The sequence below is a fragment of the Plecotus auritus genome (genome assembly GCF_963455305.1).
Source record: "Plecotus auritus genome assembly, chromosome: 9".
NCBI lineage: Eukaryota > Metazoa > Chordata > Mammalia > Chiroptera > Vespertilionidae > Plecotus > Plecotus auritus.
In genome coordinates this window covers 11,766,723-11,787,990 of record NC_137783.1, presented here as the reverse complement: position 1 = coordinate 11,787,990, position 21,268 = coordinate 11,766,723, and the positions used below count along the sequence as shown (strand labels likewise).

Below are 21,268 nucleotides of genomic sequence, written 5' to 3'. Positions count from 1 at the left end.
CATCCCTCACTAACCCCCCTGCTGGCCTGGTCATAGGCAACCATCTTGTGAGGGCATGAGAGTTAATTTGCATATTACCTTTTTATTATATAGGATAAGACACATCCCAATGTTTCTGAGACATTAAATTATGCTGGCTTGGAGGGAAGGATGTGTATCTTAAAATAAAGGAAATATATGTAGCAAAACAATATCTTAACCCAGTCTTCTGACTAAGTCATGGCGTACAGATAATTTTGATTCTCAGCTACATTATAAAGCCCTGCAAAGCAGTGTATTTTCCTATACTTTTTTAAAAAGCTTTTTAATTGATTTTTTTATTGAGAGGAAGGGAGAGGGAGAGAGAAAAAAAAAACACATCGATGTGAGAGTAATATATACATTGGCTGCCTCCTGCACCAAGATAGAGCCTGCAAATGGGGCATATGCCGTGACAGGGAATCGAACCAGCAACCTTTTGGTACACGGGCTGGTGCCCAACGAACTGAGCTACATCGGCCAGGGCTCTACACTTTTCATCTTTCTCTCAAAAGGCTTAATGTAGTAGCTTCTGTACAATATGCTCTAAGTTGATTGATAAAATGGACTGTTTCTCTAAAAATAAAACAAACCCTGATTTTCCATTTTTAAATTTCTGGGTGCTAAAGTTCTCCAGGCGACATATTTGGAAATTTCCCAGGAGTAGCATTTTATCTTGTTTTTTGGTGGGACCTTGTTTGGGGACTAAGGACTGATCATAGGATTGCCTTTCAAAGTTCCTTCTGTGTCATTGCTCTGGGAGTCTAACAACACTTGAGAAAGCCTAGAGATCTACAGCCAAAAGTTACATTTCAGGGTGAAGGTCTAGGGCAGCCGTGGGCAAACTATGGCCCACGGGCCGGATCCAGCCTGTTCGGCTGTTCTATCCGGCCCGCGGAGCCGAAAGAGCGGAGGGTTCTCTTGCTCTCCCCTCCTCTCCTTTACTTTGAATTTATATTAGTTCACACAAACACCCCATCCATGCTTTTGTTCCGGCCCTCCGGTCCAGTTTAAGAACCCATTGTGGCCCTCGAGTCAAAAAGTTTGCCCACCCCTGGAGGGGAACTTCAGGATGAAACTGTTAAAGTTCAGAGCTTTTTAAAAAATATTAGAGAAAAAAAAACGGTAGCATATTTGCATTTGCACAAACCGCCTGTTTTTTGTTTGTCAAGTTTAACATTGCTGAACTTGAGTCCTTTTAAGTTCAAAGTTTAGCGAGTTCACCTATAAAAATAAGAAAGCAAGCAAAGAAAGCAAGATGTAAAGACGGAAAATTGTCACCTAACACTTGTAGAAATTAGGTTGCCTCCAATCAGTTATTTTTTGTACAAGGCGGGAAAAATTTTGTTTATTCCAATCGTGGTGGAAGTGGTTAAAAAAAAAAAAGTTTTTCAACCCTCTGAAGCAAAAAAAATTAGACTCAAGTGGCCGTAACTGAGCTTCCCATCGGATTATTGTGCAAGGTCCCCTTTATTCCCCCCGCAGTGGATAATGCGTGTCCATTGTGGTTTATCTGGAGCCGGTTTCTTTTACACCCTCAGCCTGTATAAAGTCGAGCTAGGACTGGGGCCGGAGAATTGGGCGGCATCTGGGAGGCAGCATCCACAGTCCGGAGAGAATGAAACAGTCGGGAACATGAGCAACTCCATGTGTTACTGACGCTCCCCGTGGTATGAGCCCCACTTTTTGCCTCTCAGTGCAGAACAAGAACCATTAGAAAGAGGAAGCGGATGGCATTACGGATCTCCCTTGGAAATTCCCCCCAAGACTGTGTGCTGCTTTGTTCTCACCCTTCGTTTAATTTTCTTTAATTCTTTTAAAATATATTTTATTGATTTTTTACAGCCTTATCCCCCCATTTCCCCTCCATCCCCCCCACTCATGCCCTCACCCCCCTGGTGTCTGTGTCCATTGGTTAGGCTTATATGCATGCATACAAGTCCTTTGGTTGATCTCTCCCCCTTACCCCCACCCTCCCCTACCTTCCCTCTGAGGTTTGACGGTCTGATCGATGCTTCTCTGTCTCTGGATCTGTTTTTGTTCATCAGTTTATGTTGTTCATTATATTCCATAAATGAGTGAGATCATGTGATATTTATCTTTCTCTGACTGGCTTATTTCACTTAGCATAATGCTCTCCAGTTCCATCCATGCTGTTGCAAATTTCTCGCTCGTGTTTCTGACCTAGAATGATCGAGGCTCGGGCCCTGGCAGGACCGTGAACATCTGGCCAGCTTGGTTTGGCCACCTAGCTAAGACCAGGTTCTGAGAAGCAATGGTGATGAGGGCCTTCGTCCTGTTGGCCGTCTTTGTGGAAGCCTCTGCGAAATCCTGCACTCCGAATAAAGCAGGTATGCCTTGGCGCTAGGCCGTCTTCCCGGAAAGTTCCCTGAAACTTCCCTTTGCAAAGCTCAGAGCTCTGTGCATATAGCCAAGTAGAAGCACTTAAGCCATCAGTGCCAATCAGAATTTTCCCATAAGAAGTAAAAAAATGTACTAGATAAAATTAGACTTTCTAAAAATCAGAGAATAGATGGATAAATAGATAGAGACAAAATCTATACCTTTTTTTATATTTCCCACTTGATTTGAATTTCTATCCTGTGCCATGAATTATTGTTTCACATGAATGGACATTTTTTTAAATGAATGGACATTTTTTTATTTTAAGTTATGTGCTTATTTTCATGGGATTTAAAATATATATACAAGGTGTTCCAAAAAATGTATACACACTTTTTTTTCTGATAGGTCAATTGAAGTTTCTTTTCAGATTTAACCCACTGGAATTAATAATTATTCAAAGTGTGTGTAAATTTTGGGGGGATACCATTGATATATATATCCAATCAATCCAATCTTGTTTCACAGATACATTCCTTGAAATAAATTAAAGTTTAAAAGTGGAGGAATTTTGAACACAGATTAAGTATCATGCAGATATCACACAGATGTAGCAAAAACTATAAAACTGAAACTTGAATAACTGAGGTTTGAGAAAACTTTTGTCACAGCCTATGAAGAGTAACGGAAAGTGTTTTTAACCAATTGTTTTGCATGTTCAGGTATCGCTAGAACCCACTGATACTTATGTAGATTATTATGATCACCATATCTGATTTCCAACCATGTGTATCCTCTTTCTAGATGTCATTCTTGTGTTCTGTTACCCAAAAACCATCATCACCAAAATCCCCGAGTGTCCCTATGGATGGGAAGTACATCAGCTGGCCCTGGGCGGGCTGTGTTACAATGGGGTCCACGAAGGAGGATACTACCAATTTGTAATCCCAGATTTGTCACCTAAAAACAAGTCCTATTGTGGAACCCAGTCGGAGGTAAGTTCAGGCCACAAGATGAGGAGTCACTAAGATGAGAGCTGGGCCCAAGAATAAGATGTCTGCTGTCCATCCTTAGAAAGATTTAGAATTGACCCATTTCCTTTTAAGAGTTAATCTCATTTCCTGGGATGTCAGTGTCATTTAAATTCTTCTCTTCTGCCTAGTTTAGGTGACTCTTTGGATTTGAATTTTATTCTCTTAATTGGTTGCCAGAGCCAGCTAGGCCACCTTCTGTGAATAGAGCAACGTACATTCCCCACCTCTACTTTGCTTTGAGTTCTGTGCCTGTGCTCAAAAGCTGCTACTCTTCCTGGGTTGGATGGGCGGGACATCCTCTGCCCCAGGCTTTGAACTGGTGGTTAAGGGCATTGTAAAGGAGTAACCAAACTACAACATAATTCATAATTAGGTCTTGTAAACTACCCAGGAAAGGTCGTCAGAATTTAAAGGAACCATAGACAACTTCTTGCATATCCTCAATGACAGAGGAGAAATCTGCGACCTCCCAATAAAGTCACTAGTTGGAGTGGATACAACATTCAGCATACAGCATTCAACTTAAATTATTTTAAACAATCGTAGTTGAACAGGCTCAAGGACTCTTTATAAAAATGATCAACCCACCCAGACAAAAAGAATGGGTGCTGCTTTCAATGGCAGATATTCATGTCTGCCCATGGGGTATTTTTCTGAGCCAACTTCAATCACTTTTCCCAGAATCCTCCTTCTCCTCATGGGGGTACAGGTCCACCTTAACTGCCTTCTTCCTTCCTCCAGTACAAGCCCCCCATCTACCACTTCTACAGCCACATTGTTTCCAATGACAGCACGGTGATCGTAAAGAACCAGCCTGTGAACTACTCTTTCTCCTGCACCTACCACTCCACCTACTTGGTGAACCAGGCTGCCTTTGACCAGAGGTAAGTTTCTTGGAGAGTGGGGGGCTGGCTGCCTTGCGTGTTCTCTGCAGTCCTTGTCAATCAGGCATGTTTCAGTCCTTATGCAAAATTCTCTCCCCTTTTCAGAGTGGCCACTGTTCACGTGAAGAACGGGAGCATGGGCACATTTGAAAGCCAATTGTCTCTCAACTTCTACACTGTAAGTGGTCTCCAGGTTCCCATGAACGCCCTGTGGCCTCTCGAGGAGATAATGGGATCCTTCCTTGGGATTTGCTCTTCCCTAAGCTCTATGCAGAACTCCATTCTTAAATTCAAGCTGAGATGTAAGCTTTGGTATAGCTTTAAACCTCTTTAAAAACTACATGCAGCAGGAAGGCAGATTCATAGACTGGATGGAAGAGCTGAAAGGTACTACAGAGAAAAGAAGTCAGCCTTCCCATTTCATAGATAAGAAAATTGAGGCAAGAGAAATCCTGTGAGTTGCCAAGGGTCAATAGACAGCAAAACAGCCAATGTCTAACTTTTAATCAAGATTAGTTTCCATTGCAACCCACTCTAGAGATTTACATTTAGGATCTAGCTTGTGTTAAAACATTTGCACAGAGTAGTGAGCTTCTTGCCTGGGCCATGGCTAAGGAGAGAGGTGGGGTTGGACTCTGCTGCCTAGTTCTTAGGTCTACAAAGCCCTTCACTCCATGGGCTTCCTCATTGGCTACTTTGGGAAGGCTGCCTATGTTGACATTGACATTAAAGGCAAAGTTTGATCTTTCTCGAAATAAGTGCTCCAGAGAAACTAAAAACACAATGGCCAATAGCCCAGCTGCACTTCGGTTATGAAGGGGTGCTTTGTTTTTTAAACCTGCAGCTTTCAGGGAGGAGATCTATAGTGACACTAGCCTAGTAGGCTAGAGGAGGACGCAAGCAGAAATAGAGATCTTTATAAAGAACTAGAAGATATCCTTAGAGGCCATCATGCCCAACCCATTCATTTCACAAAGGAAACAACTATATTACCTAGAACCCCCCTGACCTTGAACTCTTTGAACTTGCTTTATTGACTCCTGGAAGCTATTAACCCTGCTGAACTCAGAAAGGGAGAGCCTAATATTAGCTGTTCCATTTTATAGATGAGGATCTGAAGCCCAGAAGGAGGGACCTGACCCAGATCCCAGAGGTAGTTCAGAGCAGTGCCCAGTCTGGGACCGGGATCTCCTAACCCTGCTCTTTGAGGCAGACTGACTACGAAGGGAATGAAGCTGAAGTCTTACCACCCCTCACTTGCACAGATACCTTTCAAGGCCTTTGGTCTCATTTTTGTATTGAAATTTTTGAGTCTTTTAATTAAAAAGGGCACTCCAAATTAAATAAGCTTCAAGGTCACAGAAAACCTAGATCTGTCCCTGGCCACACACACTAGTGGTTAAGTCCTGAATAAAAAGAACCCCCTTAACCTCATTTAGCCCCTGGACCTGTGATCAGGAAGGTAAATGCAGTGATGAGAGCCAGGGTGATGAAAGGATACCCAAACCACGGCAGTAACTGATGAAGGTTGTTTAGAGAGAAGAATAGGCTTCACACATTGACAACAGTCTCAGGGGATGTTCTAATGACAGGCTGTCTTTACCACCGAGTCCCTGTCCGGAAGTACGTGACTGTTATTTTAACCAGATAAAATTATAGAGATCAGCCTATGAAGATTTTACAACAGTGGGAAATGGAGAGGCACCAGGATTGTCGAAAATTATCACCCACCATCAGTCATGTTGGGCTAAGTTTCAGACATAAATATCAACATTTAGAACTGGAAGAAGTCTATTCTTTTTTTAAAGGAAAAAAAAAATTAAGAGGCATATCCCCAGCATCACCCAGGCCATCCTCTGGGCTGATCTACAGACTTTACAGGATGCCTCCTTGAACTGTTCTAGAAATGAGGCTATGGTCTCCTCTGGGGCCCACCAAGACCTTTACAGGACAAATAGGGGGCTCTGCAAAGAGGGGGCTCTGATGTTACAACAGAGATTTTTTCATGCTGATTAATAGTCCCACTGTGGGCTGTTTCCTATGCCTGAACCATACCGTTGGTATTTTTCTTCTCCCTTTTTCCACTTTGAGAGCATTCTTGTGTGTTTCTGAAGCAACAGCTGCTCCCTGCATATATTTCCATCAAATTACCAGTGACAGAGCTGTGCCCTAGATTGCACAATGGAATCAATGCTCTGCTAATTGCTTAGGATCCTGAGAACTCCAAATGCTGGGCTCCAAAAACACCGGTTCTACTCAGCATTCTTCCTCTCTTCTCTCCCTACCCCTCCCACCCACTTCTACCAATGGCACATGGTTGGTATTCCTGGCAAAAACTTATTTTGACTCCCAATCCAAAATAAAGGAAGGTCATCAACTTACAGAAGTAGCCTAGCGCTGTGGTTAAGAAATAGGCTTTAGGGTTACACCATTGGTTTGAAAGCCTGGTTCTACCATTCCTAACTGTGTGATCTTGAGCAACTTAGTTAACCTCTCTGGGCTTCCACCAATGTATTTGTCAAATAGGGATAATATAGTATTTACCCCATGGTTTGTTATGAGGATTAAATTAAATACGTCATTATGCAGCACTTACTAGAATGCCCAGCACAAGGTAAGTGCTCATGAAAGTAGCCATTCTTATGATTTTAGCATTTGACTCCATTTAAAGCGGAAACTCTGAGAGCTTCTAGAACAAGCATTGTTACCTTTATAGGATTGAACATCAATATCAGCGTGGGATTAGGGTGACACATTCAATCAAAATAGTACTGACCACTCCTCTTAGATAGAGACAAATGAAAAAGCTTGGGATGGAACAAATACAAGCAAGAGGTCAAAATTATAGACTTCCAGGCTCAGAACAAACCTCAGAGGTGAGCAACCTTGACTTTCCACGCAAAGTCTGAAACCTTTCTCAAGATTGCCGAGAGGTGTGCTCCCTACCTCTTCCAAGGAGAGTGGCAAGTCGGACCTTTCTGTTTTAGATCAGTGTGTGATATATGACATCCTGAACTCTGGCCCATTGGTGTTGGTTCTGTCTTCTGGAATCATGCCATGTAATGATAGTACTGATAGTCCTTCAACTATCTCAAGCTTGCCTTTCCCAAGCTAAACATCTTCCCACTGTTGGTCCATTCATCATCTTAGTTGCTCTCTGGATGGGCCACTCGGTCAATGCCCCTGTTGAAAAGCAGAGCCCAGAACTGAAATGTTACATTCTAGAACTTATCAGACCAATGCAAGGCACAGAGAGTCAGAGATCTTCTAGATTCTGGAAAATTCTAGGAACATGTTCTAGGACAATTTTAGCTGTGGGTAGTTTTCTTTCTCTGCTATCTCACATTGAGCTTGTGAGCAAAAGCAACTCCCAGAATTTGCCCACGTGAACTGCTGTTAATCTAGATGTGCCCATCTTCACTAGTGGTGACTTAATCTTTTGATCAGGTGAAGGGCCTGGGTGGCATGATTTTTCAAGTTGCTCTTCCATCCTTTTCACTGAATGAGTAGTTTATGTGGTATGTCTGTTTCCTGGGATGCCAAAACAAATTCTACAGGTATTATAGGGGGAAACTATCTGGGAATAGGTCCCTAATTTTCATGTTATAAAGAAAGCAGGGGGGGTATCATGCTGAACAGTGAAGAAACTGACCATTAAAAGTGTTTTGCTTCGGAAATTGAATCAACAATGTAGATTTGAAACAGAATCAGGCAGTTCCTCTGGGAGTAGAGGCATTATTCCACTATCCCAATATTCTGCTGGCAGAACCCTAGGAGATGGAGCTGGGAGGAGCAGCTCTGACTTGGTTGTGGACTACTGTGTGTAAGGACCCTGGGGAATAGTCTTTTGAAATATGACAAATCTCAGAAAATAGCAAAAAACATTAAACACCACTGTTAATCTGTCACTTCGGTGCACATATTAAGCTAGTAAATCACCTGTGATTAAGAACTTTCTTGTTTAATTATTGCAAGCGTTTAAATGGTGGAAGGGACTGACATATGGGAAGAAAACATCTGATTTCTAGGTGACTTGCGTCCAGGAGCCCTGCAAGACATGCAATCAGTAAAATAATGTAAGAATTCCTAGAAGATGATTCTGAGGCCTCTCAGCAAATTCCCTGAATTTGAACCATGGCGGGGAGAGGGGGAGGTAAAGTCCATTTTAACTAGATATCCTTGCTGCCACTGTTTACCTATTGCAGTTCTGCAAAGCTCCAAGTCCACTAAGCTCAATATTTTAACTAGTATCCTGGTTTAAGCTTTTATGCTCCTATTAAACAAAGTCACCATCATAGAAAGATTTCTGCAAGGTAGGAGAAGGCAAAGGTTATTCCTATTTTGAAGATGGGGAAATTGAGGCCCAGGTTAGTGGTGGGAGCCAGGATTAGCCCAGGATTCTTGTCTCGTTCCTCTTTGGCACAGATGAGACATACAGTGCGTGTCTCACTGTGACCAGCAAATCCAGACATGTGCTGTCCTCATCCCTTCTAAGGGGCGCCAGCATCCGAGGAGGTAGAGCTTTTCTGGTCCTGGGGGTTTCTCACTGTGGTCTCGAGTGCCTGTGCCCTTTGAATTGATCCCCACCCTCATCCCATCCCAATTCATCTGCTCCTGCCGAACCCAGTCTGAGAGGTCATAATGCCCAGTGTCAATTTCCTTCCAAAGAATGCCAAGTTCTCCATTAAGAAAGAAGCCCCTTTTGTCCTGGAGACCTCCGAAATCGGTTCAGATCTGTTCGCAGGAGTAGAAGCCAAAGGGTTAAGCGTTAGGTAAGTACATGTCCTCCATTTTATATGTTTAAAGACAAAAAAGAGAGGGAAAAAAAAAAAAAACTAGCCGAGAGACTTTTCCATCACCAGATGTTTGGAGGCATACACCTCTCTGGCTCAAGGTGATGCATTTTGTTTCATTTCCAGGTTTAAAGTGGTTTTGAACAGTTGCTGGGCCACACCCTCGGCTGATTTCATGTATCCCTTGCAGTGGCAGCTGATCAACAAGGGGTAGGTACTGCTCTCTGGTGCCCAGGGCGCAGAGGTGGGGCCAGGCAGGTCCAGGGCTACTCTGGCTCGGGATAGCTTGGGTGTCACAGATGTGACATCCTCCTCGCTTCCAGGCTGAGTACTGATACTAGCAAACATTTATATTGTGCTTTCGGATACTAGGTACTGTTTTGATTGCTTTAACATATATTCACTCATTTGCCTTACAACAGGTAGGTGTTGTTCCTACCATCCCCATTTCCCAGATGAGGAAACTAAGGCACAAAAGGGGTTAAGTGATGTCACATAGTTTGCATGTGGGGAGGGGGCATGTGTTCAAATCCAATCAGTCTGACACCAGAACCCTGATGAGGACTAAATTAGATAACCCATGTAGAAAGATGAGCATGGAGTACCTAGTCAGTATGCAACTGATTTAAATAGTACCATCGTTTTTATTATTAATTCAGTAGATAATGAAGAGCTCGACATTTTTGAGCAGAGGACTGAAGTATTGGAATTGCAAAACAGAAAGGCAAGTCTGGAAGTCATCCATAGGATGGTTGAGAAACAGTACCTGGCAGGTGGAAAGACCAGGTTAGTTAGGTGCAGTGGTGGCTATTGAACCAAAGGTGACAATACCTGAACCAAGGTGCAGCCATGTGAATGGATGATCATCCAAGGGAGGGAGGAATGATAAAAACTTAGCATCCAATTGGATATGCTGTGCAGAGAAGGGAGGAATGTGTGACAAAGATGGCTTTGTATTATTGAGTCTGCAATAGTGAAGGGGAAGAATTATTTGTTGGTGGATGCTGGGGATGGGGCTTTCTGGATAAGGGACTTTGGATTCTCCTTGAGCACAGGGATGACAGGTCAAGCTTGAGATGACAATTGCTCAGAAACACTTAGAATTGTAACTTTGGACACAGAGGCGAAGTGGAGCTAGACTGGAGATACGAGCGTCGTCTCCAGTAAACACAGAAGACCCCTCCCCAGACCAAAGCAGGCCCGTGGGCCCTGGTTATTTCCAGAACCCAGCAGGGTGCCAGTAAACACTGGGGTCAGGGGCAAAAATGATTAGGTAATAAAGGCCGAGCCACTTTGGACCTTTAACTCTTTATTTTTATTTAACAAGCACCTGTAAAGCACTTACAACATACCAGGCATTGCTCCAGCCAGGAGCTTTGCAAATATTGATTTATTTACATTTCTTTAAACCCCTATTAAGTAAGTAGTATAATAACCTCTACTTTATAGATGAGAAAACTGAGGCGCAGAGAGGGTCAGAAACTTGCCCAAAGTCCAGAACTAGTAAGAAGACAGACAATCCAAGCTCGGGCATGATCTCCCCGGGCGGGGGGAGGTATGAATAGGACAGGCCTGTAGACCCACATCAGAGCAACACAGCAAAGCTTCCTGCAGAGATGGGAGCTTAGTGTGGGTGCGTATTTCACATCTGTCAGTGAGTGATTCATTTAGGTTCTGTTGATAATGGCACAATCAAATGACCTCAGGGAGATTCTGAAATAAATCATTGGCCTACCAGACCTGAAATTACCACCTGGCATTGGGAACCTCTCAGACAATGGCCACACAGGAGCATTGCTACATCATGGGATTGCCTACCTGCAGATAGTTCTGGGGCTGTTGCTCACCTGACAGATGTGCAATGTGAAAGGAAAAGGAATGCTTGGGTTTTGGAGTAGACTATGCAAGCGTCCCTCAAACTTGAGTGTGCACAGGAATTACGGGGGGAGAGGGTGTGACTGTCACACATTCAGGCACGCTGTGAACTTACCACAAAGAGGGTCCCTGGGTGGACCCGGGGAATCTGCATTTAAGCACAGCCATAGGGAGGAAGCCCTGATCTATTTCCATACCCTGCTTAGTGGAAGTGGCCCTTGAGGTTGGGGATACATGCGACATACATGAAGACCAGTGCCAATGGGGAGAACAAGGAAGTCCACAACCTCCCAAATTCTTTGGGTCACACTAGGCCCTTTTGGAGGAAAACCCACTTTTCTTTTCTTTTTTTTTAAATATATTTTTATTGATTTCAGAGAGGAAAGGAGAGGGAGAGAGAGAAACATCAATGATGAGAGAGAATCATTGATCGGCTGCCTCCTGCATGCCCCTGCACTGAAGATCGAGCCCGCAACCCAGACATGTGCCCTTGGCCAGAATCGAACCTAGGACCCTTCAGTCACAGGTCAATGCTCTATCCAGCTAGGATGGAAAACCCACTTTTCAAGAGTGCCTGGCAAGATTAGAGTAGATGTATCATCAGGAAGTTTGATCCTCTGTAGGGAAAGAGACTCCCGTGGTGATTGTGTGGAGACCTACCTATGGGCATTCCACCATCCAGAGAGATCTGTCCCAGAGGAACAGGTGCCACGGCCATTGCCAAGAGGCAGCAGTGCCAGGGCCTCTAGTCCTGCCCATGACTTGCCGCCTCCCCACCCCCCTGACACTCTTACGTTGTTTTCCACTGGCTGATACCATGCCGTGGGCACTTCGGCTTCAGGGAACTATTTTAAGAACTTGCGTCTTGAGTTTGTACAAGAATCTCAGGTTTGTTGACCAAATGATCCTCTAAGAGTCTTGTTTCACAGCTCAGAAAATGTCCCCGGCTCTTTCACTGCTCCGAGGCCACCACCACCAGAGGCTGGCCTCTGACCCCTAGTCCCGATATAAGGCACAGCGTTCAAGCCTCGCTCCACTCACTAATTCTCAGAGCTAACATTCCTTCAGTCCTGCTGCTGACTCAGCCCCTGATGTCTGGTTCTGGTGGGAAGTTATGGGAGGATACATCATAAAGCGCCTCCAAGTAGCTTTGGCCAGTGGTCTGAAGCTTTTGAACCCACAGCCCTTTTCCACAGAGGACAGATTCCGGTGCTCCTGTCACCTGCAGACAATGAACTCCACACTCGTGTGGGCCTTGCTGTACATTCCCAAGAATGACTAACTGTCTGCTCCCAACACCTGGTTGAGTGTCTGGACCTTGAATAGTGAATCTGTATATGTTTGGTAAATGAAAAGTGTTTTGCTTAAACCAGGGTTTCTCGACCTCGTCACCATGACATGTTGGGCTGGGTCATCCTTCATTGTGTGTGGGGAGGAAAGGGGGGTGGGGAGGGGCATCTGAGCATTGCACAATGTTGGACAACATCCCTGGCCTCTGCCCACTAGATGCCAGTAACACCTTCCCCAAGTCCTGATGACTACAATGCCAAACAGCCCCCAGGTGAGAACAAGTGGCTTCAACAAATACCCATCTGTGTCATTATTTTTCTCTTTTATGTCAACTGTTACATTTGGGACTTATACAGAAACAATACAAAGAAGAAAACAAAAGCTGTTCATAATTCCCCCACTCCATAATAGCCAGGGTGAGCATTTAGATGATATCCTTTCAGTCATTTTTTTTTTCTGTTCTTATATTAAAAGTATGACCACATTTTTACAAAGGTAATTATAGAATAAAACACGTAGGGAATTTAAATAGCATAAAGTAAATTCCAATTCCCAGTGGCAAAGCCTCATGATGCACTCAGAGACACGAGTTGGGTGTGACTTGGATGCAGGTGGCGAAGGCAGCACCTTGGGAAATGCTGTCCCAGCACCGTTGTCTCTCTCTTTACACATGCAGGGAGTCTGTGCATACTCGGTCTTCCTGGGGGGCTTCATCTCAGGGACTGCACTCCGTTGGGACAGATGTGCGGTGCCCTACTAGGTGGGGGACTTCTCATAAGTACCCACACCGGATGCAGCCTGGCTATAGAGTGGAAGGACCACACCCATCTCAGAGATCCTCACCTTGACCCCAGAGTCCTGGGGATGAGTGAGATGCTGCCAGTCACAGGGCTCCGGAAGGATAACGTGCTGTGTAGGAGTGCCAAGAGTGGTGTTGCTGTGCATGAATGTGCCTGAGAGGCTCTTGCTCTTTCACAGGGTAACATCTTCTCTCTTCTCTCCCCCTCTCCCCACCCCACCCCCATGTGCTTCAGCTGCCCCACGGATGAAACGGTCCTGGTGCATGAGAACGGGAAAGATCACAGGGCGACCTTCCAATTCAATGCCTTCCGGTTCCAGAACATCCCCAAGCTCTCCAAGGTTTGGTTACACTGTGAGACGTTCATTTGCGACAGCGAGAAGCTCTCCTGCCCAGTGGTGAGCCACCCCTCCCCACAGCGAGAATGGTACAGGGTGGGGGAGGGGGGAAGGGCTGGCATTGCAGAGGCTGTATTTTTAGCTGAGAAACTGTAACCAGACCAGGGCAGGTGAGTGCTGAGGACATTCTGGAGGAAAGGACACTGAGTGTGGGGCAGACATTCTGGGCCCTGTCCACCCTGCCACCAGGCTGCACAGTCTGGCACATGTCACTTAACCTCTGGAGCCTCGCTTTCTCTTCTCTAAAGACGGAGTGGTGACCAGTCACAGGGACCCTTTCCTTTTCAGAGAGCCAAGGGTAGGTAAAAGTGATGCCAGATGTGGAAGTGCTTTGAAAAGGGTAAAAGCACAAAAGAAATGTGAAATCTCAGTGGTAGCAATAGGTTCTGGATGGAAGTCATAAGGCAGGTATTTTTAGCTCTTGACTGAATAGTTTCCCCTCCTCAGCCCCTCCCTCCACCAAGACGTTTCAACAGCATCAATCAACAGGTGTAGCAGATTTGGAGAGAGTTTCATTGCAACCTGATGTGACCCTGCTCTTCTGGGCAGTGGTTCAAAGCAGGCATCCTCAAACTACAGCCCACGGGCCACATGCAGCCCGCCGAGGACATTTATCCGGCCCGCCGGGTGCCGCTGCCTGTTCTGCTTAGCAGCCGACTCGTCCCGGGCCCGCAGTGCGCATAGGAATTTGTTCATAGTTGTTTTTTTTAAACTATAGTCCGGCCCTCCAACGGTCTGAGGGACAGTGAACTGGCCCCCTGTTTAAAAAGTTTGAGGACCCCTGTTCTAAAGTGTGGACCAGGGCAGCTTCAGTATCACCGGAGAACCTGTGTGGGATGCAAATCCTCAGCCCCGCCCCCAGACCACCTGATGCAGAAACTCTGGGTGGGCCCTCATCTGTGCTTTTCCACGCCCTTCCGGTGGTTCTGGGTCACCCTGAAGTGAGAACCTCTGTGTAGAGACCTAAAGGGTTACATCCCAAACGGTTACCTCTCAGATCTGTCTGGACTAAAAAGCTTGGTGAGGAGGACACGGCATTTCTGAAGGGGGCACCGCTCACTGGCCTATAGTAACCAACAGACATATGATCATCCTCTGATTCATTTGGCCTGACAATGGTCACATATGAGCACACACAAAGAAAGAGAAGGGAGCAAGAGACAGGTAACAGTTGATAAAGGAATAATTATTGGCATGACATTTAAAAAAGAAAATGAACCAGAACACACTTTGAAAGTGTCCACCTCTCCAATCACTCTGCTGAGAGTGACTGTAGGAAAAGCCTTCTTTCTTTCTTTCTTTTTTAATGTTTTTATTGATTTCAGAGAGGAAGAGAGAGGGAGAGAGAGATAGAAACATCAATGATGAGAGAGAATCATTGATCGGCTGCCTCCTGCACACCCCTTACTGGGGAGTGAGCCTGCAAATCAGGCATGTGCCCTTGACTGGAATCGAACCTGGGACCCTTCCGTCCACAGGGCGACGCTCTATCCACTGAGCCAAACCGGCCAGCATGGAAAAGCCTTATTTCTTACCCCCTCCCCCAAATTGCCCATCCCTCCCACGCCAGCGCGAAGCATCAGTACAGTAGAGCGTTCCTCCTTTCCTGCAGATGTCTCTCTGAGTTGTTTTTAAAGAGAAGGTAATTAATATCTGTTAGCTGGGGAATGTGGACTCCATCAAGTTTGTGGCTGTTCTTCTAACCTCTCGCTTTTCTCTCCTGTGTTTCCTTTCACACCCCTCCCCGCACCCACCCGCCTCTCACCTGCGCTCCTCCTGGGTCCTCAGACTTGCGACAAGCGGAAGCGCCTCCTCCGGGACCAGACAGGGGGCGTCCTGGTCGTGGAGCTCTCCCTCCTCAGTAAGCGTCTCTGTGGCCCACGTGGTTGCACTCGCTCTGGGCTGCGTCCACAGGCACAGGTGGTTGGAGCATTTTAACTGAATTGCCAAACCAGTTGTGCCTGTAGACACAACCTGCACCTGCAACTCGAGGCTTCTTAATTGGGGGATGGGTCGCTCATGCCAACCCAAGGAGTTAAGATCAGCCGGCTGCCCTGTGGCCTGAATTCCAATGCCCTGGAGGAATTAGGATGTGTGGAGCTTTCAGACAGCGCATGCCTGCCGTCAACAATAATAATAGAAAATGAAATGTGCTGGGAACATGCAGTGCGAGTCAACAAACTTTTATTGGGCGACCAGAAGTCTGCGTGGCCTGAGCGCTGCGGTTTCAGAAATAGAGGAGCCCCACATGGGCTTTGTCCTAAAGAACTTAGCATCTTGGGAGGAGAGGGATTTTAAATGCTAAGGAAAGGGAGATACTATCAATGGCATTGGGGGAGGGGGCCATAGAGTATATGACAAGGGATTCAACCTAGTCCAGGGCTTAGCAAAGACCTCTGACGATTACCCAACTATGGCTGGGGGGGGGGGGGGGGGGCAGTAATCCAGGCTGCCACCAGATTTTTTTATGGCCTGCAAGCCAAGAATCTTTCTATGTGGTTGAAAAAAAAATCAGAAGACTCATATTTCATGACACATTAGAATTATAGGAAGCTCAAATTTCAGTGTCTATAAAGAAAGATTTTTTGGGCCCAGCCACACTTGTAGAGCTGCTTTCATGCTTCATCCGCAATGGCAAGTGGTCGCAATAGAGACCACCTGGCCCACAAAGCGGAGAATGTTTACTATCTGGCCCTTTCCAGAAACTTGACCAACCCCTGCCTTAGAGAGTGGAGGAGAAAACAGTGTGAGAGGGAGCCATTGTAGACCCTGCTAGAAACTTTGTCCTAAAGGCCCTGGGGAGCCTGGTGGTTTAATGAGGGGAGGAGACAAGTTTATGTTTTAGAAACATAGCTCTGATCTTAAACCTTCAGCATTCTCTCTCTTTACTCACTACAGGCAGGGGATTCTCGAGTCTCTATAGCTTCTCAGGTAAGGAGAAGAGGCGCCTCTGGGAAATGTCATGGGCAATGCAAAGCTTTGAACAGGCAGATATGTGTGTTATAACAAGCTTACCTTTGGCCCCAACAAAGCCTATAAGAGTTAAAAAATAATACTCTTTAAAGTAGTGGTCACCAACCTTTCAGACCTCACGGACCACCAGTGGTCCATGGACCACCGGTTGGCAACTGCTGCTTAAAGTGCACCTGAGTGGGGCAGAATGGATGGAGGTAGAGCAGGGAGAGAGGGGCCAGGGTTAAACTGGATGGAGCAGAACGAAATCCCACTCCCCAAGTCTCAGCAAAGACATCACCAGATGGCTTTGCTTGTTTCCTGCATGTAGAAAACAGATCAGTGATTTTCAATGATCTGTTCATTTAACAAATATTTGACTTCCTGCTATGACTCTGCCCCTCATTCACCTTGGGCAATGACCTCACCCTTCTATTCCCTAGTTTCTTCTATGAAATTGGGCTAGTAATGGCCCCTATCACACATAGCCATTGTTTGGATTAAATATTAAGGATAAGGGCACCAAACAATGCCCAGCACACAGCAAACATCAGTAATGATTAGCCATAATGACTGTAACACCGCATCAGGTGCTATTCTAGGCCGTATAGTTACTGTAGTGAGGCTGGCAAGGCCCCTGCCCTTCCTAATACCTGTGAAGTGTTGAGGTGGGGGAGGGGGAGAAAGGATCTAGCAGCCCCGGAAGCCTCTCACAGGAAGAGACATTTCAGTCCAGGCCCAGGATCTCACCCGAATGATGAGAAGGAGGCAACTATGTAAGGAGCTGGGGTAAGACAGTTCTATTTATTCACAAACTCACAGATATAGAATCTGCTCTTGCAATGACAGGAAATCACGTAAACTGATTTTTTAAGACACTAATCCCAGATGCAAAAGAAGTTGTACAGCTAACGCCCTGTAGTGAAATACACCATTGCTGTATTATCCAAGGTCAGATTCCCATCTGCCAGAGGTGCATACCCCAAGTTTATCTGTTGGATTCTTTGTACTGATGAGAGTGAGCAACAACCCCCCCCCCGCCCCCCGCCAAAGGATGGACAAAGCAGACTTTGTATGAAATGTGTAGAACTTATGAAAAGCGACTTGACAACCCCTAGGTGGATGCCTTTGTTAACTCTCCCGCTGAGTAGTCCTGGGTCCTTGCAGAACTGTTTCTGAGTGTGCTGCCTCCTTTGGTCCACAGATGTTCTCTACCACCTCGTCGTGATGCTGGGGATCTGTGCCGTGTTATAGGCGCCAGCCAGGCAGGCAGCTGCAGCTTCTCCGTCCAAGGTCATCTCCGTGGATGACACACTCAACATTTTCTGTGCTGCCAAAAATCACACACAGAAGACCGCGTTGTTGGGGAACAGGCAATAGCGCTTTGCCAAGTACGTGTTCCAACGATTTGTGTGAATTTCAGTGATTGTTTTCCTTTGGTGCCCCACTTCCTCTTGTTACTTCCTGTGGCTCTGAGTTCCTGGAGTCCCCCTTTGCAACTGGCGGGGAAGCCTTCTCTCCCTAAACTCCAGGCAGGGCTGTGGTGGACTCCTTTGAAAGCTCTCCTGATTGTAAAAGACCAGCACACCCAGCCAAGTGCAGCTGAGCATGTTGAGGGGAATGCAGGGCACAACCACCAAGTCAGTGCTCAGCACGGAAGGCACAGGAAGAGCCAACTTTGACGAAGAGGCCTTTGCCATTGATGCTGAGGATCAGAGCTGAGCCTCAGGGGTTCCAATCTTTCAAACAAAGGTGTGGGGTTCAGGGTGGAATAGAACAGTTTTTGCTCAAATCTGCACAATATAAAGGGAAATAATTCTTGAGCTCCCCCAGTGCTAACCCAATTAATCTTGTTATAGGGTTTTTTAAATATGTGTAAACATTACATAGGTATAAACTCATTTTTATTGCTGATATATATTTCTAAAATCAAAAGAAAATTAAAAATTAAAAATAGGAATACAGCTACAAAAAGAATAAAACTCACATGAACATTAATTACACATAATGTGGCATTGACTACATGGAGCTGCTGCTTACAGCATGACCTCAGAGTGGCAGCCACAACAGGTTCTCTGGAGCTCTTCAACCCCGTCCTACCACAGGCCTTGTGATGCTCACTGCTCTCTTTTTTCCTATTTGCTCCACTAAGAAATCCTCATTTGTACAGATTGGTCTGACCTCCTTTAGCCTCTTCTTTAACATTCAAACATCTGTTTTGTCTCAATAAGTTATGATCAGTAGAATGGAACCAACAAAAAAAATTCAGAAACACAAATACAAATGTGGCCAATAAATCCTCATGGTGCCATACCCTGATAACACTGCCCCCCACCCCCCAGTGACCCAGAAGATACAGATATTAGTCATTTTCATTGTCAACAAAACAAAAACTGAATAAAGCAATCCTGGTAGGGAATTGGCAGATCCCTGAGAATGCACTGTAGACCCCAGTTTGAGGCTGGAAGCTGGAGTGAGACAGGAAAGGTCAGAGGTCTAAGTTCTTTCCTTAGCCTTGTACAGACTTAATTAGTGGGCTTTTATATATTTGGAAGTTTTGAGATCTGTAGTTTGATGGTTCTTTTACAATTGTGTTAATGAACTCGGAAATGAAGCTAGTCCTCCAGTCTCTGGAGACAGAGTACATGTTTGTTTAGCAACAGGCTAGATTAAAATGGCTCATTGTAGTCTAACCAGTACATTAAGAATTTTTGTAGTCAGGAAAGACAGGAGACATATTTTATTGGTTCTAGTGAAAACTCTCAAATAGTATACTCAGAACCATAATCAACATCCTTGGTTGTCAGAGTAAAATAATGTTGTATTAGTTTTGCTTTACTTTATCCTAAAGTTTAATGATCTTGTTCTCTACCTGGTGCTATGGAATAAATAAAATGCCTTAAAACAAACAACCTATGACTAAGCTCACAATGTTAATATATCATGTTGGTAGGTAATTCCAACACTCCCCATGGTTTCTACAACTAGAGCTTTAAGACTCACATATATCCTCACAGACCTCCCATCATTCTATCCTACATTTACATTTCAAAATTTCTAGTATTGGGTTTCTAAGGCAAGGAGGTAAAGCCATTTCATATGATTAACATTTTAGGGGAAATTCTTTTTGGTTTCCCCTGTCTCTAAAGTCCTAATGTTTATCATCAGCAACTGGGTGTGTTTTGTCTTCAAGTTAACTAACAGCCCCATGATGGCTGGTTACCCTTCACATCTCATAGCTTCTCTAGTAAGGTGTTAAGAGAAAGCACTCCCCAATTGTCTCTCTTGCAAGTTCCCATTAGTGCTAACCATAAAAGAGACATTTAGAGAGAAGGAAAGAGCACATTCTCCCTCAGTTTTTAGAAAATTGCTCTTATCAAAATTCCTGGTTATTATCCCTAAAGACTCTCTGTCTCTCTCAAAACTTGAATATGGCCCTAACCAGTTTGGCTCAGTGGATAGAGCGTCGGCCTGCGGACTGAGGGGTCCCAGGTTCGATTCCGGTCAAGGGCATGTACCTTGGTTGCGGGCACATCCCCAGTGGGAGGTGTGCAGGAGGCAGCTGATTGGTGTTTCTCTCTCATCGATGTTTCTGACTCTCTATCCCTCTCCCTTCCTCTCTGTAAAAAATCAATAAAATATATAAAAAAAAAAACTTGAATATGTATTATATATGTGTATATATTTAGACATATATATATACACACATACATATATACTGAGTACACACATCAGTATATATGAGATTAGAGATAGAGATGAGATTAGAGATAGAGATGGAGATATGTTTATGTGTGTACTCAATATGTATGTATGGGTATATTTTCATGTATATATGTATATATGCACATGTGTGTGCATGTGATATCTGTGTATGTGTATGCACATGCACATATGTATGTTTTATTTGTGTGTGTATGCCCAATATTTATGTTGAAATGTTCAGTGAAAAAGGCAGAAGTAGCCACGTTTTTATTATAGGAAAATGACTTAAGTAAGCATGTAGGCTAGGGCTGTAAGGAAACACATTCCCTAAAATACAAAGATGGGATAATAATGGACAACTGCCATACCCCTCCCCATTCCTACATCTGTGTATCATTATCTAATGCTCTTTTGATAGTAACATTATCCGATTGCTTAGTTACTTCTACACATTTGTGCATACCTCTCTTAGTCCTTAATATATTGAATTACTATTATTTATGCCCCCTTTCTCCAACTAAACAGAGCTAAAGACCAAAGAAAGTTTCATTATTTTCTTGTGACCCCCAGTGTGGTACCTGGCACAGAGTAAGTGCTCAATAATTCTCCTTGAATTAGTTAAATGTTCAGATGGATGGATGAAAGGATGGATGGAAGGATGGATGGATGGATGGATGGATGGATGGATGGATGGATGGGGACTGGCCCATCTCTCTAAGCGACCTCAGAGCAGAACTTGCCTTATTCCCTTTCGTGGTGGAGCATGGTGTCTGGGACCCAGAAGGCCCGATCCCAAATAAGGGAAGAAGAGGCATGAGGAGATACACGTAGGCCCACTGTCACCATGCTGGGGTAGCAGGGGAAGTGCTCTGTTCCTTCATATAAATACCTCTGCCCTTCCCTTCTCTAAGCATCAGTCAAAAGCTTTCCCCTTTGATGCTGGAGGCCTTCGGAGAGCAGTTGAACTTACTACAATGAAAATAGAATCATGCTACAGAAAGTGGAGTCTGTGCAGGTCCCAGAGTTCAGTCGCCCACCTCTGAGCTAAAGAAAAGTTCTGCCGATGGAAACACTCAGGAGCTTGATGGAGACAGGACTATTTGTAAAGCACTTCCCTTGTCCACTAGTTAGTTTGGTTTTAAACACTCTCAGTCCACCAAAAGGTACTTTATTTACC

At 44.8% G+C, this 21,268-nt stretch overlaps 2 protein-coding genes across 2 annotated transcripts in view; one reads left to right on the top strand and one right to left on the bottom strand.

The window, feature by feature from the left end:
* Positions 1 to 1,592: 1,592 nt before the first annotated feature.
* Positions 1,593 to 19,287, top strand: TECTB (tectorin beta). The gene is made up of 11 exons (XM_080640433.1): positions 1,593 to 1,688; positions 2,207 to 2,369; positions 3,166 to 3,356; positions 4,137 to 4,279; positions 4,385 to 4,457; positions 8,948 to 9,051; positions 9,199 to 9,282; positions 13,272 to 13,434; positions 15,223 to 15,295; positions 16,333 to 16,365; positions 17,591 to 19,287. Exons 2-11 carry the CDS (start codon positions 2,294 to 2,296, stop codon positions 17,638 to 17,640), a joined length of 990 nt encoding a protein of 329 aa, XP_080496559.1. The 5' UTR covers positions 1,593 to 1,688; positions 2,207 to 2,293; the 3' UTR covers positions 17,641 to 19,287.
* LOC308257792 (guanylate cyclase 2G-like) overlaps positions 17,487 to 21,268 on the bottom strand; it is a gene marked incomplete at its 5' end in the record, with an annotated part of 43,447 nt that continues 39,665 nt past the window's right edge. Inside the window, one exon of the mRNA XM_080687862.1 lies at positions 17,487 to 17,716. The remainder of the gene's footprint in view (positions 17,717 to 21,268) is intronic.

Excerpts from the sequence above, each read along its gene's own strand:
- TECTB (XM_080640433.1), top strand. The coding sequence starts at position 2,294 with ATGGTGATGAGGGCCTTCGTCCTGTTGGCCGTCTTTGTGGAAGCCTCT. Across the intron at positions 3,357-4,136 it reads ATTGTGGAACCCAGTCGGAG|TACAAGCCCCCCATCTACCA; the intron begins GTAAGTTCAGGC and ends TCCTTCCTCCAG. Across the intron at positions 4,280-4,384 it reads CAGGCTGCCTTTGACCAGAG|AGTGGCCACTGTTCACGTGA; the intron begins GTAAGTTTCTTG and ends TCCCCTTTTCAG.